The sequence below is a fragment of the Plectropomus leopardus genome, chromosome 11, assembly GCF_008729295.1.
Source record: "Plectropomus leopardus isolate mb chromosome 11, YSFRI_Pleo_2.0, whole genome shotgun sequence".
Lineage (NCBI taxonomy): Eukaryota > Metazoa > Chordata > Actinopteri > Perciformes > Serranidae > Plectropomus > Plectropomus leopardus.
The window spans coordinates 7,896,872-7,913,900 of record NC_056473.1 but is presented as its reverse complement, the minus strand read 5'-3'; the positions used below and the strand labels follow the sequence as shown (position 1 = coordinate 7,913,900).

Below are 17,029 nucleotides of genomic sequence, written 5' to 3'. Positions count from 1 at the left end.
AGCTTTCCTTCCTCATTGTCTGTGTGTGTGTGTGTGTGTGTGTGTGTGTGAGATGAGCCCAGCAGCCCCGCAAAAGCAGCACATTATCCTTCCTACAGGATACTTACTACTTATTTTTCCACAGCCTGAATACAAAGATATCATGTGCACTGGGGCAGAAACTATTTTCATTATCGATACATCTGCAGATTATTTTCTTGATTTACACTTTGTCTATAAAATGTAAGAAAATATTGAAATACACCATCAAAATATCTTTGAGTCCGAAATTACGTCTTGTTTTGTCCAACCAACAATCCAAAATCCAAACATATTCAGTTTACAATCATGTATGACAAATAAAAGCAACACTCACATTAACCCATGATAAAAAAAACAAAAGGCCCCATTATAATTCCCCACAGCTCAAGGTTATCCCTCACACAGCTTGTTTTGCTCGAACAACAGTCCAAAATCCAAATGTGTTCATCTTATTTTGACAAATCCTCAACTCTTAGGAACCTGTGAATAACTGAAACATTTTATTGGGTAAATTACTTGCTGAAACAATGATGCAGTAAGAATAGGGTTGACAAATCTATATAGACAGAGAACAGTAAGCTATATTGAAAATCGCCACTTGAACATTTTTCAAGCACGTTTCCCCTCAATTCTCAATTGCAAGAATAATGTATGATTTTGTAGCTATTTAGATGTTTTGGAGGATTGTCTGCAAGTGCTGCTGACTATTATGTGACTATAATGTCAACAAGATGTGATCAGTTTTGTGCCAAAATTATTCCCTTTGTTCCTTGTCATGTCCTATCGCCTGATGAAGATCCTTTCTTTCGTCCAATAACACTTTTAATCCACTTTATGGACACTCTCCATGTTTTTTTCCTCCATGTAGCCCACAGTTGTTCTAAAGTCTAACATGGTGTTATTAATGAGAAGTTGATGTTTGGCAGTGTGGACGAAGCTCCCTGATGAGATGCGTTTCTGTCTAGTTTCGTGAAAACAGTCTCCAGAGAGAGCACTAAGCTGTACTCATTATACCGAGGTTAAGTGTCCTAGACAATAGTGGATTAGAGCAGCAGGGTCGCTGCTGTGATTGCATTATTTTGCTTAAAAGGCAGCACTGGTGAGTCAGTGGTGAGGTATTAACTCTTGGCATGACATGACATCACGCGGCTTCCTTTCCTTGATAAGAGTCACTGCACTTATCGAGAGGGGGTCTTTTGTAAAAATCCCGTTATCATACTGAAATGAAAGGAAGTGGAGCTCTTTGTTCTGTTAAGCCACCAGGTAGTCAGACTAAATTAACAAGAAAATACAAAGGCTAAATTGGGAAATAATAATAAAAAAGAGAAATGAATTAGCTGAGAGATGTAGAGCTGGGAGGTAGTGAAATAAGTGGTTTCTCAAGAATCTGCATTAAACTAATTAAACCTGCAGCTTCTACAAATCAGCTTTTTTATAACATAATGAATCCACTGATAATGAATCTTTCCTTTTACACTTAAAGCACCATAACATACTAATTCTGCTCATCTTATTCAAATATATTTCTGTCTGATCTGTAACACTGTTTAATATATACTGCCATCTTCTGGCTACTTTAGGTAAGACAACAGTCGATCAAACTAACCCACCCAACAAAATCTAAGTCTACATGTCAAGTTCTGTTAGCACTGTTTAACTTGGGTTTAAAAAACACAAAAAGATAGAAATGCTCAACAGATTCTAGTGGGTTCAGGTTTATTAATAGTTCTCAATAACAAAAAGAAACATTTGTTTTTAAACATGACGTAAAATATTTCTTCTACTAAACAGAATCTTTTTTTGTAAAAGTGTAAAAACATCTTAAACACAATAAAAAAAGCCTTCATCTCTTATTAAGATAAATTATTATTATTTTTTTAAATTTGGCAGGTCATAAAATAAAGGCTGACAGTAACTCTAACAGCTACAATTGTTCTTTTTTTTCTTTACTGGACACTTTCTGCCCTCTTGTGTCATTACAGCATGATGCACATGATTTGAAATGACTCATGCGAGACATTAATCACATAAAAGTGCAATCTATACACTAAATCAACCATGAATTCAGCAACAATAGTGTGTTTGAAATTAAGTGGAAGAACTGAGATGACGAGAAGTGGCATGAGGAAACTCAAAGCAATGTCTTTTTAAGCAAAGGCAGCATGAGTTGACGAACATTTTCTGGTCATCGCGGCCTCTAAAATATGCAATCAATGCCAGCTTCCAGCGTTTTTCTCTGCTCTTGTTACCGATAATATGAAAACCAAGCAAAATGACTTCTGGGGAAAACAAACAATTGTGCAGAGAAGGGAAAATCCGTTGTGGTCGCACAGCTGCTATGATGGTAAAAAAACAGGGTTTTTCAAAATGAAGGCAGGTGTGAGGAGTTTAAATAAAAATGTACAGTGCAGGCGCTATGATAGGTTGTTCATGAACTCATGCTATGCTGAAGGAATGAAAACATAGTTCCAAGAGTAAGCACAGATTCACTCTGAGGGCTCCAACTTCTCTGATTCAGACCTAAATAGTGCTGACGAGCTGCGGTGGCAGCCACATTCTGTACATCATAAACAATAGAGAGGAATCGAAGAACAATATGACTCTTAAAACAAGAGCATGTGGGTGACGGCTTTCCCATATAAAACGCTGACCAAGCACTGGTGTGCCATAATCCCTACCAGTCATATATATACAGTTGTAAAAAAAAACAGAGAAGACATGAGAATATAAAATAGGAAATAAAATACTCACTCAACACATCATACACACACTTACTTCATGCAAAACTAGTCATTTTGGAAAGCTACCGGTTACCAGTCAGACACACCCGAGAGGAGGACATGATTTAGAGACGTTACAGATGATGGAGAGCTGGAGGGAGGAGGAGGTGGTGGCGGTGGGTGTAAACGGAGGTTAATATCAGGGCTACCGGGTACAAGGAGCTGATGACAGAAGCCAAAAGCTCCACCACAGCAGCCCTGCCCTGGGCCTCTCCTCCACACTCTGCACCAAAAATACCAGCTGCAGGATCACAGAGTGGCATTAATCCTTGAGAGCGTCTACCACGCACACACCCTCCCATCTCCCTCTCATCTCCATGCCTCAGAGTCAGAGGATGCTCTCAGCTCACCAAATGTCACTACTAAAGTGCTCTCTCTACTATCTATGTTAAGCGCTTCATTGAGGTCAGCGGAGAAAAACTAAATGCATAAATGAACATTTGCATAGTATCAAACCACAAAATTCTCAGGCTTACACCAAATGTCAGAAACAACACAAATGCCTCCTGAAAAAACACATCTAATAAGACCATAATGATAACTTGTGGACTTGTCCAACAAGTGTGTCAAAACTTGATTGAGAGGTGTGTGTGCTTGTGTGTGTGTATGTGACATATGGGGCGTGAGAAATCTGCACAGCTGTCAAGGCAGGAGAAGCTCGAATGGTGGAGACAGCTGTCTTAATTTGTGTGTGTTCATAACAATGTGAGGCATGGAGAGAAAGAGAGAGCAAGAGAGAGGGAGAGAGAGGGAGGAAGAGAGGAAAGGAGTCCATCCATCTGTGTGAGGTGTGAAGCTGGCTCTGTCTTCAGCTCAGTACTTTGGTACTTTGGTATAATCCTCCTGGACGACACTCTTGCACAGACACATGGAGAGGATCATCCCGAGGAGCTGGAGGAAATGGAGTTGGCAACTTAGTTATCAGAGTTGAAGCTGACCAGTGGAGCGCTCAGTCACACATGCAGATGTCGAAGCCAGAGAATTCAAACACAAATACAAGTGCAGACAGGTTTCTGGTCAAATCTGGGGCAAACTTTAAACAATTTCGGAGAAAATTAGCAAGAGAAAATGTCAAGTAATGTGAGTTTCTATTCACTATTGTTATGCAAATGTCGGTGCAGCAAAATCTCCAGACAAGTGCCATTAAATAACTGCAGAAGAGGATGTGACAAGACAACATAGCGCCAGTCAAACCTCAAATAGTGGAAAACAATTAGGGAGCAGAATGTAAATATGACCTTTATGCTGCTTTTAATTACAGCGTCCTCATCGTTTCACAAAGATCTGTTGTTTGTCATCTGACACCATTTTTTTGTCAGTGAAGTGTAAGTCACATGCTTCATGTACATCATAGTTTGGCCACTAAGCCCCTTTTCATTGCACTTAGTCATATTTGCTTTTATAAATACAACTTTTGTTCCAAAAGAGGGTCTGTTACCACAGGGCTTTTTAAAAGCAGAATAAAAACTTTTTTGCAAGCTTTAAGTGAGGTTTAAAGTGTGTCACTAATGGGTAAAACTTATTTTACAATCAGCATAATAATAATAATAATGCATTCTAGTGACTTTTTATAGCACCAATTTGTGCTTTTTCTGTATCAGTTTATTGTGTAGGTGTCTTTTTTCATGTATTTACTAAAGGGGACAATGGACATGTTCTAAATATTGACGAGGATGTGTCCTCTGCGTCCCTCTGAAATCTACGCCTATGGTTAAATACTCTAGGCAAGAAACAAAAGAGCCTTTAAGACATGACATGTATCAGATACCAAGCTCATGTCAAGTCAGGAAATGGTGAGCTTAGCTTGGTGCACAAGCATCCAAAAATGGTACACTGTTCCTTTAATTCATATTACCTTTGGCTAAACTACAAATGCATTTTTGGTCAGGATTTCGTCTCCTATCTTTTACAACAGAGTGGCATCAGGGAGGGATTGATTCATGGCCAGTATGGTCAAGAGGAATGATAACAATGACCAAACTCTTTCAAAGTACAGTACGCAGGGCATGTGAGTATGGTAACAAGAGTAGAAAATGTCGAAAAACTCAGTCTTTAATGTCTCGGGGGAGAGATGGATACTGTACCTCCACAACTGCCACACCGACACAGATTCCCAGAATAACTCCACAGTTGTCCAGGAGCCATTTCTCCACGCTGGTTATACAGCCCTACAGCAGAGAACAAGAGAGAGAGAGAGAGGTTAAGAAAGACATGGAAAGAGGGGGGTTGCAGACCGGCGTGCAGAGCAGAGATGAATGGCTACGTGATCCCAGCCGGACATGAACAGAGCCTTTTCAAAACACAACTGTTGTCTTTGGACTGAGTCAGTGAGGGGAAGAATAACACGGCTTAGCGGAGCGGAGGAGAACGGTGCAGAGAGACAGAGACAGAATAAAGTTTCTGAAACATGCAGACCAAACAACAGAACAGTGGAGCTTTCCTGCTGTTTGAACAAATCACACAGCACAAACAATGCAGCATTCACAGTGCTGATTAAGTTATGACCACAGTGCCACACTGAGCTGGCAGCCGCAGTTACACAACACCAGCCAAACTGACTTACGTAACGAGTAAAGGTGTGAGGTCTGTTAGAACAATGCAGGCGTGCTGTAGTATTGTGCACCCAGCTGAAGGAACACTGACCAGGGTTTAGACTTAGGTCTGTTAGCATTTCCAAAAGTCACCATTGATATAAACCTCAGTGGGGCAAGGTAGCAAACCCAGGTTGCAAACCCTGTCATAAAGGCTTTATTGTGCCACTTAAATGGGAAATGTTAAGCCAACAAAAGATAAAAATTATTTAAATGAATGTTATATTCAACATTGTAGTATCACCTAAAAATAGGGCTTGAACAGTTCAATGAATGCATATAGAGGTCACGGTTAAAAGCACATGAAGTCCCTCGCAGAGTACACAGAATGTAGGAACTGATGCAGAAAATGCAGAACCAAAGGTCACAAGTGGAAGAGCTGCCTGCAGACTTTAAACCGTGCACCATTAGCAACATATGCTGAGGTTAATTCAACAAGCAGATTGATATGCTGGTAATTCACACTACAGCGAGTGCAAATACAACACCAGAGCTGGAAGACCCGCCTGCAGGTTCAAGCTCAGCTACAACAGTAACAGACAGGGACAGTTGTGTATAAGAGGACAGTTTGTCCGCATTCTTCCACTGTTGTTTTGTATGTAAATGAAGATCGATTAACATGCTAATGCACAATTGATGGCATCATTCAGATGTTTACATTTTCGGGCTCAATGCAGTGCAATATGTAAAGGTCGGGTGCCAAGGTGGAGCTAACTGAAATAACTAACTGAAATACTCTTCCTAATGCAAAAGGGTTATTTTGTATTATTTTATGCATTTTGTAATTTTTATTTCATAATATAGGAGATGCTTTTCAATTTTATGGCTTGTTGTGACCTCTTGCCCTTTGGGAAAGTGTTAATTCATAGAGTGAAATATATATGAGTGTTTAAAATGTTATTTTTTCATGATGAAAATAGTTTACCAAAGCTGTCAAATGCTCCCAGTCCCCAGTAAGAGGATTCTGTCTGTCTTTGACATTTCAATATTAATAAAAACTAATACATTGGATTTATTTAATTTTTTTGCTGTACTGAACACTCACTGAACCGTGACTTATATCACACCCTTACTTTAACCATTTGAAACCTGGAGGGACATCACTGTTTTGAGCTGCTTGCAGATGCGTTTTACAAGTATTTAAGCCTTTGAACCCCGAGCAAATTGGTGTGGTTTCTTTAAAAATCATGGGAGAAAAGGCGATGAGCAAATTAGTGAGAAATATTTCACAAATTACAAGATATTTTTAGATTTAGAAAAGCAAGAGAAAGATATCTAGGGAAAAGGAAATAGCTAGGGAAAAACTATATTCATAATTATCATTCTTACATTTAAAAAATTATGTTACACAATTTTTTAAAAATCATTTTTAAAACTTTTTTTTGGTCATTTCGTGGTGTGTGTGTGTGTGTGTGTGTGTGTGTGTGTGTGTGTGTTTTGTTTTGTTTTGTTTTTTATTTTACTTTTTTTAAGTACTAATTTTCAGGTAATTTTCTTGTACTTTTTACTAATGTCTTGCTAGGTTTTAGGTCACTTTTGTAGTTGCTTATTGCCTTCTTCTAATGTTTTTTGAAAAAAAATCAAGCCAAATTACCCAGGTTTCAAAGAGTTAACATATTCTGGATGAGAGTAAAAAATGGCTGAGCTGAGTGATATCCAACATGTCTGTACTGTGAATGAATCACGGCTGACCATCAACTACAATTAAAACTACGTCCACAAAGTAAAAACCTGCACTAATGGGGAAAGTCCCGTCTCAAATAAAGCAGTTGGTTCAGCACAGTGAGGCCGTCTGGAGCTGCAGCTGCTCTACACAGCAGTTTCACACGGTGGCTTAGTGAGTGACTGACCACAAAAATTATGAACCAAGGAAGCACAGTCGGAAGGGTTTTACAAGCAATCACAGATTTATGCCTCTCTAAACAGAAAATGTATTCACATGTACTTTGATCAGCATTTGCCATACACTTGATACTGAAATGAAAAATTGAGTTGTTGGCTTCAACAGTAAATTCACAATTATGATTTCCAACTTTGGTGCAAAAACAATGAGGCAGAATAAAGCGTTCTGTACCGTTTCATAGACGGGTACATCTGTGGACAGGTGGTTACACAGGCCTACGTCCTTGATGTCCGTGCCAGGCAAGGTCTCATTGCGACAGGAACATGGGTAGAGGTTCTCGGTGCTATTCTTGATCAAAGTGTTCTCAGACCAGTTGCCTGGACCAGTCCATCCACAGCACTTCATCTGGTGAAAGATAGGGAGGATGTGAGAGAAAAGATAAGGACATAAAGAGAAATAGCTATGGATAGAAAAGTACAAGAAACGGTCACACGAGACAAACAAACATTTATGGTAAAATGAGTAAGATGAAGACAAAAGTAGCAAATTTATTGGCTCGACATGAATGAGCATTTCTATTATGATGTTTGAGACCAATCTGTCCTTGGCAGCTGTTTTCAGAAAGATCAGGGGAAAAGAGGCTTGGCAGGACAGAGAGGGAGAGAAGGAGGAAGGAGATAGTGAAGAAAATGCATAAACTTCATCAGAGCATGAAACAATCTCACTTCAGCTGGCTTCAGAGCTGTTTTTATTTGCAAAGTGCTGATTAGTTTTATGAGTCACTTCATCCAAAGTACAAAAAAAAAATAAACAAAACATATTTTCTCTCAATAGTTTTATGTGCTGAGATTCTGAGATATCCTTCTCTCAGACTTCTGCTGCCAGCCCGAAACAACACCAGTGAAAGGAATTTTGTTTGTTCCCCTAAAAGCAATGAAACCCACAGACCTCACAGTAGAAAAAACTTCCAATTAAAACTTTTAACTGAGAGGTCTGTGGGGGATTCAAAGTGAGTGACAAAGACAAGTTGATGTCCTGTTATTAAAAGCAGTTTTCCAATGTTGAAAGCACCCTTAACACAATTCCCATCCCCTGTATTGTGCTGGGATGAAGGTAGAAAAAAAGACAAATTTTAAGACCTGGTAACATAAAACCAAAATTATCTCTCTGTCCAGATACTACAAGGGGTACAGCTACAATACCCCTGCTTGGAGACAAACTACACAAGTGTCACCAAAGCTTATGGAAAAATGGAAAGCTCCACCACTGGCAGTTATATCTAAAAAATATCCAATATTAATACCAATACTATAATCGATTCAGTTAATTTAAAAAGAGCTATACACAGTTTGTTTGTATTTTGTTTAATTTTTTAATGAACTGCTCCAAATACATCTCGAACGTGGCTGAGGCTGGCAGTGGATTTCTTGTTGTTACCATTCTGCCGACACTGTCTAGGGGCGCATTACAATGGAAAGAACAGGTACTAAGGGGTTAAGAGTTCAATTCACACAGGAGACACTCGTTCTATAAATATACACACTCATGTTACTGTAACAGTCACTTAAGATAACATCTGTAAATCAAGCTGCTGCTGTTCATGTTGCTACATAGCATATATTCTTACAACATTACTGGCATGATGCCATGAGCTGTTTTTTTAGACTAAAGGGGTATTTATAGTACCAGCAATGCAATCTGTCACTTTATTACAGCAGATTGTCTGATGCATTCAGTTTATGTGTTTTACATTAACAGTTAATGTATTTTACATTTGAATAATTTGAAGTTAGGATGTACAAAGTACTCATCCACAGTCAGGAGTACTGACACAGAAGCCGAGTAATGTGCTGCTGTGGCAGGGTCAATAACAAAACTTTCTCTTTTCTTTTCTTTTTAAGATTAATTTTGGGGCTTTTTTGCCTTTATTTACATGACAGTTATAGCGTGAAACAGGTAGAGAGAGGGGATGACATGCAGCAAAGGGCTGAGGTTGGAACTGAACATGCGGCAGCTGCAGTAAGGACATGGCCTTTGTACATGGGGCGCCCAGTCTACCAGATGAGCTAGTAAATAAATTACTATGAGTGTACTATACGTGTACACTATATTTATAATATTTTCACTACGCTACCTTGTTGTCAGACAGCTGTTTCCGATGGGGAACCAAAGCTGTGTCCTATGCTCTTTTCAAAGTCAGACTCCTTTGAGAAAAACAGTAATTTAACATAGCTGAACACAGGAGCTGCTGATCTACTGCTGCATTAGTCAGTTTGTTTCTGTTATTGTGTGAGTTTGGTGTTTAAAAGAATTCAATTACATTCACCAGTCACACAATAACACAAACAAACTGATTGGGGCAACTGTAGACCAGCAGCTCCTGTGTTTAGTGAGCTAAAATGACTGTTTTTGACAATGGAGTCTGGTGGCTTTGACTTAGATCTGACGCCAGTAACAGCTTCCCTGTTGAAAAATACTGTCTGAAGCAACGGTAAAGCTATACAAATATTATCAATACACAGCAAGTTTAAACCATTATTATTTTTTTAAGTGGCTAAATTAAATTCGGCTGCTACCCTTCATCCACAACAGTACATTACTTGGCTTCAGTGGTGGTATCCTGCCTGCTTCTCCAAAATGCAGGCAGGCCAACTGCACCTCTACAGATCCAAACTATCCCTTTAAACTGTGAGTCTTGTGTGACCAGGTTGAAGGGTAAACTCACCGTCCTCTGAATGTAGTCCCAGGTGTGCTCTGTGGTCCTGTTCTGGCCAGTGTAGTTGGTTATCATGCCCTTTATGATGTTGGACATTTCATATTTCAACTAGAAAGGAGATGAGAATACATAATCAGCAAAGTTTATGTGTCACACCAATGCCTGCTTTTAGTTGATGCAAATGCAATAGATAGCAGTACGTGAACTGAATGTGTGTGAATGTTTGTCTGCGAGCAAAAAGAATCAACAGATTGTGTCACTAATAAATTAATCTTTGGTGCAGAGTAGAGAGACAGTGTTGGAAAAAAAGAAAACAAACACACCCACGCTAAATCTTTTTGCAAAATTTACTATCAACATCTGCACTTAATGTTTCTTAGGGCAACAGCTCGGGTGGTATTGCTCTGTGAAGTCCCATGCTGGGCTGAAACATTGCACAAACAGCTTAGAGGGAGCATGACTCTGTGTTTATGTCAGTAAGACCACAGAGCAGTAGCAGCAATGTATCTTCAGAGCGCTACAGGAGATCAGTTAGAGCCTCTCCCTATTCTGGTAAATGGCACCACCCTGCCCTGTGGTAAGCCTTAAACACAGGGAGGGCGTCTAAAGGCTGCAGACACACACGTGCTCTCAGAGATATACAAAAACACACATGTAAGGACACACATACATGCTGGAGGGCTAACAGCTAAAAGGGCAACAGCAGCCACCGCCTATCGAAAGTCCTGCAGGTGTGACGTTTATCAAAGGAAAGGCTTTTTATGTCCTGGGAGAGAATGGCCAAGTTCAGATTATAAAACCGGTCCAAGTGGTTGGTGCGCTCAAACACAACACTCCCCTCACATGCACAATGCAAACACACTGGCTTCATTATTTAGCTGCGTTCACGTCCTGCTTCTGTTGATGTCACCCTCATTTATGATGGGCATGACATGATAAAAATCACAAAGGACATGTGATTTTAGGATGTAATTTGTAATCTGAATGCATTTTTGACATCCAGCTGTAATGTTTTTTTTATTTGAAAGGTTCGGTTTCGTATGCACTGTCTGTTACATGGGTCTTCAACATCTGCCTCATCAACATCTACCCCTTATAGGTTCTTAGAGCTGCTGCAAGGAGGCCAACATGTTATTGTTTTTTTTCTGCAAAAATTACAATATGTCTAAAATTTTGCATTAGCATGATTACAAACATTTTTACTTTTCCAACCTTTCTTTGTGAAAAGCAAATAGAGGTCAACACTGCAGCCTGAGGCTGATGTGGCCTTCTGTTTGACAACCTCCATATGTCCAGTTTAATATGCAACTCAGTTTTATCCAACATATGTAATAGGGGGTCCATACTTGTTCTCTCTTTCAGCTAAGTGGTCCTTGGCCTGAAAGACATTGAAACCTCCAGTCTATTATATTGGTCTTGTTATAGGTAAATCACCTGATATTCGTCTTTGAACTTATTGGCTAGGTAGGGCCCTGAGCAAAACAGTCCTCTGGAAATGTGTGTTGGTGTTGGTATTGCAGTGTCAGTAAACTTCAACATAAACTTTTCAGAAGAACAGTCTTGTTTTCAGCTTTGTGACTATGACTGTGTTTTTAAATTCTTTATTTAGCTTAAGAAGTGGTATGCAAAAAACATCTCAGCTTTCAGTTTACAAGAAGTATTTATGACATTGGTTTTGTTGTGACTGTCTGAATATCTTCAAATTAGCCCTTTCCTGTGTATTGATGATTACATTTTCACCCTGGGCTTATTTATTTATGTATCAAAGCCTCAATTCAACTCAGAGATAAAGGCTGAAACATATTCAACTAACTCTGCTGAGTTGCCTGTAGGGGGCACTGTTTCATCAAAGACATCAGCAGAAAGTGGTTTCTGTCCCAGGAGTGATAATTACTGTTTTAGATGAGGCAGTGTTAGACATGCCAATTTAATGTGTCAGCATATGACAGCAGCTTTAACAACGCTCATTCACCATGGATTTGTTTGTCTTATCTCTCCAACACCAACAACAAAAACACCCAACGGGGGAAACGAGAAAAACGACAATTGAAACACTCCGTGTAAGGCTGTGCTCGCTACTTCCTCTACAGTTGTCAAATATCTCCTTCAGTCCCTCTGCTTCATCTCACTTTCTGCCAGCAACTAACGTCACTTCTGTTTTAACCGAGAACACGTCACTCTCCACGCACTGAGGCACAAAACTGTTTCCTCACAAGATGCAGGGGTTTCCCTAACAGGTTTAGCTAAGACATAAATTGTGGCCAGTCACAGCTGTGAAAAGGGAAAGCACAAGCACCCAGTCGGCCCAAGTTGTACCAGTAGGGAGAGAGAGGGCTTGAGAAAGAGAGGTTAAAGTCCGAAAGATCAAATTAGAACAGAGAGTGAACAGGGAAAAAATGAAAGACAAACAATAAATAGGTTGAAAAGGTGCATTACAGAGACTGTGTCCTACCCGATCTCTCTGGAAGTAGATGAGAACTCCTGCAGTGACCTGAGCAATGAGGATGAGTAGGAGGCAGGTGAAGTACTGTGGAGAATACAGGAAGAGTCAAAAAACTTTTAAATCACTAAAAATACTGCAAAATCAATATCTCTTATTAACAAATAATGGGAAATTAAATAAAGAAAAGGGTCATTTGAGTGGTTGTAATTGACTGCATCTCATGATAATTTTACAACGATGTGACAATGTGAAAGGTGTTGCATGTAGTGATGAACCCAGAGGGAATTAACACCAGAATTTGCAGCTCCCCTCAGCTTTAAGAAGCTTTATAGTGAGTTTAAGCGCATTGTTTATCTGTACAACCTGCACCTTTACTGTTTTGGATCTCTTTGCTCTCATGGATTTGGCAGTTAAAGAGCCAGATATTTCTCACAGCACAGAGCTAAAGGCTCAAAAAAATGAACACCGGACTCATACTGATCAGTGAACACAAAGATGGGAGCAAAATGCAAATAGTGTGGCTCTGTAACTGCTAGATGTGTAAATAGGCAATTGTTTGCTAAAAGGTTTGCCATCACAGCTCAAGAGATCTGTTACTGCAGGTTTAAAAATCCCACATTATATAACTGAGAAGAAGAAGAAAAGAAAAACTCTTGGGCATGTTTACCTTTCATTTTAAATTGATTATTATCTGTGTTTTAAGTCTTTAATCTTTAAAAACCATCTGCAAGAATAATTTCAGCCATTAAAGATTTTTCTACAGCCTCATGTATGTCCTCCTTTAGTGTAAGGGTGGTGTGTGCGTGTGTGTGATGGGGGAGACATCTGCCAGCTGGTCACTGTCACTGGGAGAAGTAGGTCACAGCGGTTCTTCAGTTAACCCCCAGCAGGTTTAACGCTGTAGAGGTCATGCACCCATCCCCACTCTTGTTGCACCCCCTGTATCTCACTGGCTTTATCCCTGTCAGCCCCCTCCCCTCTGCAAATCCACACATGCTGCGAGGCCTCGACCAACACATAAGCATAAACGCGAGAGGGCTTTACTGTCAGCAGGAATCTATCATGTGTTCTTAGCCAAGCTTGAGATCTCAAGTAGGTGCATTTACAAGGATGTTTCATCTAAAATGTAGGTTTACAGTCCACGGTTGATTAGAGAGCCAAACACTACTGAGTTCACAGAGTATACATTTTGGGCATTGTATTCTGTATTTAGAGACTCAATATTAGAAATATGACGGAAAGAGAGATATGAATGACCTAAAGTAAAGGCCCCCAGTCTCCAGACTCTAACAAGGGACACTGGAGTTCATGGTCAGCACGTTTAACCCCTGGATAGCCTGGGCGTCCCTCTGCTTGGATTAGGCAATAGGACTAGGGCTGCACAATATGCAAATAAAATAAAATAAATAAATAAAAATTACACCACAAAAATTTATAATCTTATGTTGTGACACATGAAACTTCATCCAAAAATTGCAACTCCTGCAATTTGGAAAAAGCACTTTAGCCATATTTTGCATTTCTAATAATCGCTTGATTAATTGTGCTGTTTCTACTGCAGCAGCTATTCTGTGGAGGCTATGTAGCAAATCATGTCTGGATCCTTGCCAATCCAGCTACCTTTCAAGGTAATGTGATTTATATGGTTTGTGGAAGTTCCAAAGGAAAGATGTATGATGAAGTATGACATGGTTGTGTTCATTTCTGCTTTACTTTGTTAGTCAAATCACTTTGTAAACTCTGTTTTTTAAAGGTGGTATATAAATAAAGTTATTATCATCATCACCATTTTTTGATTGAATTTACAGAGCATTTACTGTTTATTTATTATGATACACAATTCTGGCCATAATGCTCACCCCTACTCAAAACTACAAATTCCTCACCTGCAATGTGAAACCTATTTACTTTCTCTGTCATAGAACAGAACATTTAGTTTCCTGTGTTATAACTATGGTCTGATGTTTCACACACACATTTCATTTAAAACTGCCTTTTCTCTCTGTGGTGGTGGCATTAACCCTATTTCAGCCTGTTTGAAAATGAGACCAAGCTGTAGCATGTTAGCACTGGAGTTTAAATTAAATGGCCTTCCTCACCAGACCCAGCAGACAACGGATTTCGTAGATGGCTCCTATGCAGCCGAAGAAGCCCATGGCCATTGACAAGGAACCCACTCCGATGAGGATGTAAGAAGCCACCTTCACTGTGTCTGACGATTCCTCTGCAGAAAATAAAGGAAGAGTTAAACCTGACACAAACCACTGAAACCTTGATGGGTGCTGGAAACGAAACACCTGCAACAGCATTTTCTGCAGCTTGTAGTTAAATTCAGCTCCTTTTAAAAAAAAAAAAACACAACCAGTTAGCACACAAAATGCACTGATGATTTTCATGATAGACAACAGCAGCAGGGCCCTAATCTTTGCTGCTGCTTTCCTCTTAAACAACAATGGTTGTGTGTCTACAAACAAATGTAGCTCAGAGGAAGGCCTCTTCACATGCAAAACCATTTGATACAGATAGTTACAGCGAGGCCAAAAATGATTCACGGCACAAACCTTCTACTTCTCTAAAGTCAGACTATTCTGGTGCTTTTCTCCCACAAAAGATTATTTTAATAGGCCACCAGAGAGAGTTGGTCCAATGTGTGGCGGGATTAATTGATTTCCCTCTTTGGTATGTGGAGCGGGAGAGCTCCAGCAGGAGGAGGGGGCAGGGACCGAAATGGAAGATTGGAAGGTTGGAGAGGAGATAAACTGGAGCCATTATGTGGCTGTGTGTTATCTGGCCTGGAGGAGCTCCAGAGAGTTGGAGCTCGGTCGGCAGATGAAGCCAGAATCCGAGCTCTGTGAAATGGCTCCAGCTCTGAAAGATTCCTGGGCCAAGCAAACTGGCCAGAGCTATCAGATAACTCACTCCCATCCATTTGGTGAAGAAGCTGAAAGACACAGCAGCTCCTCCATCACCGCTGCTCAATGAAAATAATACATTGTTGTTTCTTGGCTTCCTCTAGCATATTACTTGCTGATCATACACACTTTGGCACAATGAATATTAATTAACCCACAGACTGTAAAAACAAGTTGTCTTTCCAAGTACAACTTTACGCTACTACATGCACTGAGCCAACATTTGTCTACACAGACAAACAAGCCAGACTATAAGTTGCTTCAAGATTTAGCACCACCTTCATCTGCAGACATCCTCAGTCTTTATGTTCTATCACGTACACTCAGTATCACAGGATGCAGGTTGTGTCATTCCTCCAAAGATAAATAAGCTATTTGTAAGGCGGCAGTGCATTTTTCTACCATGCCCAAATTCTTTGGAATAGACCACTACACCCTACTACAGATGTAGATTTTGAAACAGAGACAGAAAACCTTTTTACTTTTTGCTGTCATCAGACTAAATCTATAGGTACAAAAAGAATTAGTTTAGCATGAATTTAAATTGTTGTTTACCTGTCTGCCAACAGAACACCCAATAAAAACACCCAATTCTATACTTAATCAAGAGTTGAAACGATCAGTTAATTAACTCATTAACAGAAAATTAACAACTTTGATAATAATCAAGTAAAACTTTCCTTCATTTTTTTTAAGCAAAATCGTGAAGCATCTTTTTTCAGATTCTCCAGTGTGAGGACTTGTGAGGAATGTTTGACATCAAAGTGCATGTGTTTGGGTTTAGGACTGTTGGTCAGACAAAAACAAGACATCTGAGGACCTCACCTTAAACTCTGGGAAATTATAATTCTGTTATAATAAATTGATAGTTGCAGCCCCAATGTAAAAATGGGGTGGGCTTAGTATTCGACTACTCGAGTACTCGTGGATGTCAGTGTTCATATAACATCTTGAGTAGTCCATATTGTTAAAATGTCTAATATGCCATCCCTAATATCTATCTAGTATATTTTGTACATAGATGGTGTAGTGTACTAAAGCACTTACTTACTTTAAATGTACTAGTAACAAAGTACAGGCGCTCGCACAAAGATGTCATTACATGCACGTATATTGCTGACTCTACATAGGTTACCAGAGCAACACATGTTGAGGCGGCTGAGAATAATTGAAAGCTAAAAGTACGTCAGTCGACCAATGCAGAGTGTTTATGTGGCTACAGGGTAGCATTTAAAGGGAGGCAGACAAGCATACTGTATGTTCTATATACAGCATTCTGTTGAAGCATGTTATTTCATTTTCTCTCTCTCTAACACACACACACACACGCACACGCACACGCACACACACACACACACACACACACACACAAACACACACACACACTCACACTCACACTCACACTCACTCACACACAGAGTGTCTGCAAAAGCAACAGGTGTCCACAGGTTCCTTAAAAACAGGAATTAACTATCTGACAAATTTGGGGAGATGAAATGGTTTAAGCAGAAGCCTCAGTGGCTGTCAAAAGGTTTAGTTATGGAAACACATTGAACATGTGAGGTACTGCAGAGTATCTAGTAAGTGGCACAACAGATCAATATCTAGAGCAGAGAGAAAATAAAGGAAGCAGTGACGGAAGTTTTAGTGTCAAACAGTATGATACACTAAATCATTTTTTTCTGCTAGATACAATGATTTCCTTTACAGTTGTTAGTATCAA

The 17,029-nt window shown here is 39.6% G+C and overlaps 1 protein-coding gene across 1 annotated transcript in view; it reads right to left on the bottom strand.

The window, feature by feature from the left end:
* Positions 1-501: 501 nt before the first annotated feature.
* The window catches only part of cd82b (CD82 molecule b), a 29,259-nt gene continuing 12,731 nt past the window's right edge, over positions 502-17,029 (bottom strand). Inside the window, exons 4-9 of the mRNA XM_042495812.1 lie at positions 14,494-14,618; positions 12,404-12,478; positions 9,961-10,059; positions 7,467-7,640; positions 4,886-4,969; positions 502-3,692 (exon numbers count right to left, since the gene is read on the bottom strand). Of these exons, the coding sequence (XP_042351746.1) occupies positions 3,615-3,692; positions 4,886-4,969; positions 7,467-7,640; positions 9,961-10,059; positions 12,404-12,478; positions 14,494-14,618 (635 nt within the window). The 3' untranslated portion in view covers positions 502-3,614. The remainder of the gene's footprint in view (positions 3,693-4,885; positions 4,970-7,466; positions 7,641-9,960; positions 10,060-12,403; positions 12,479-14,493; positions 14,619-17,029) is intronic.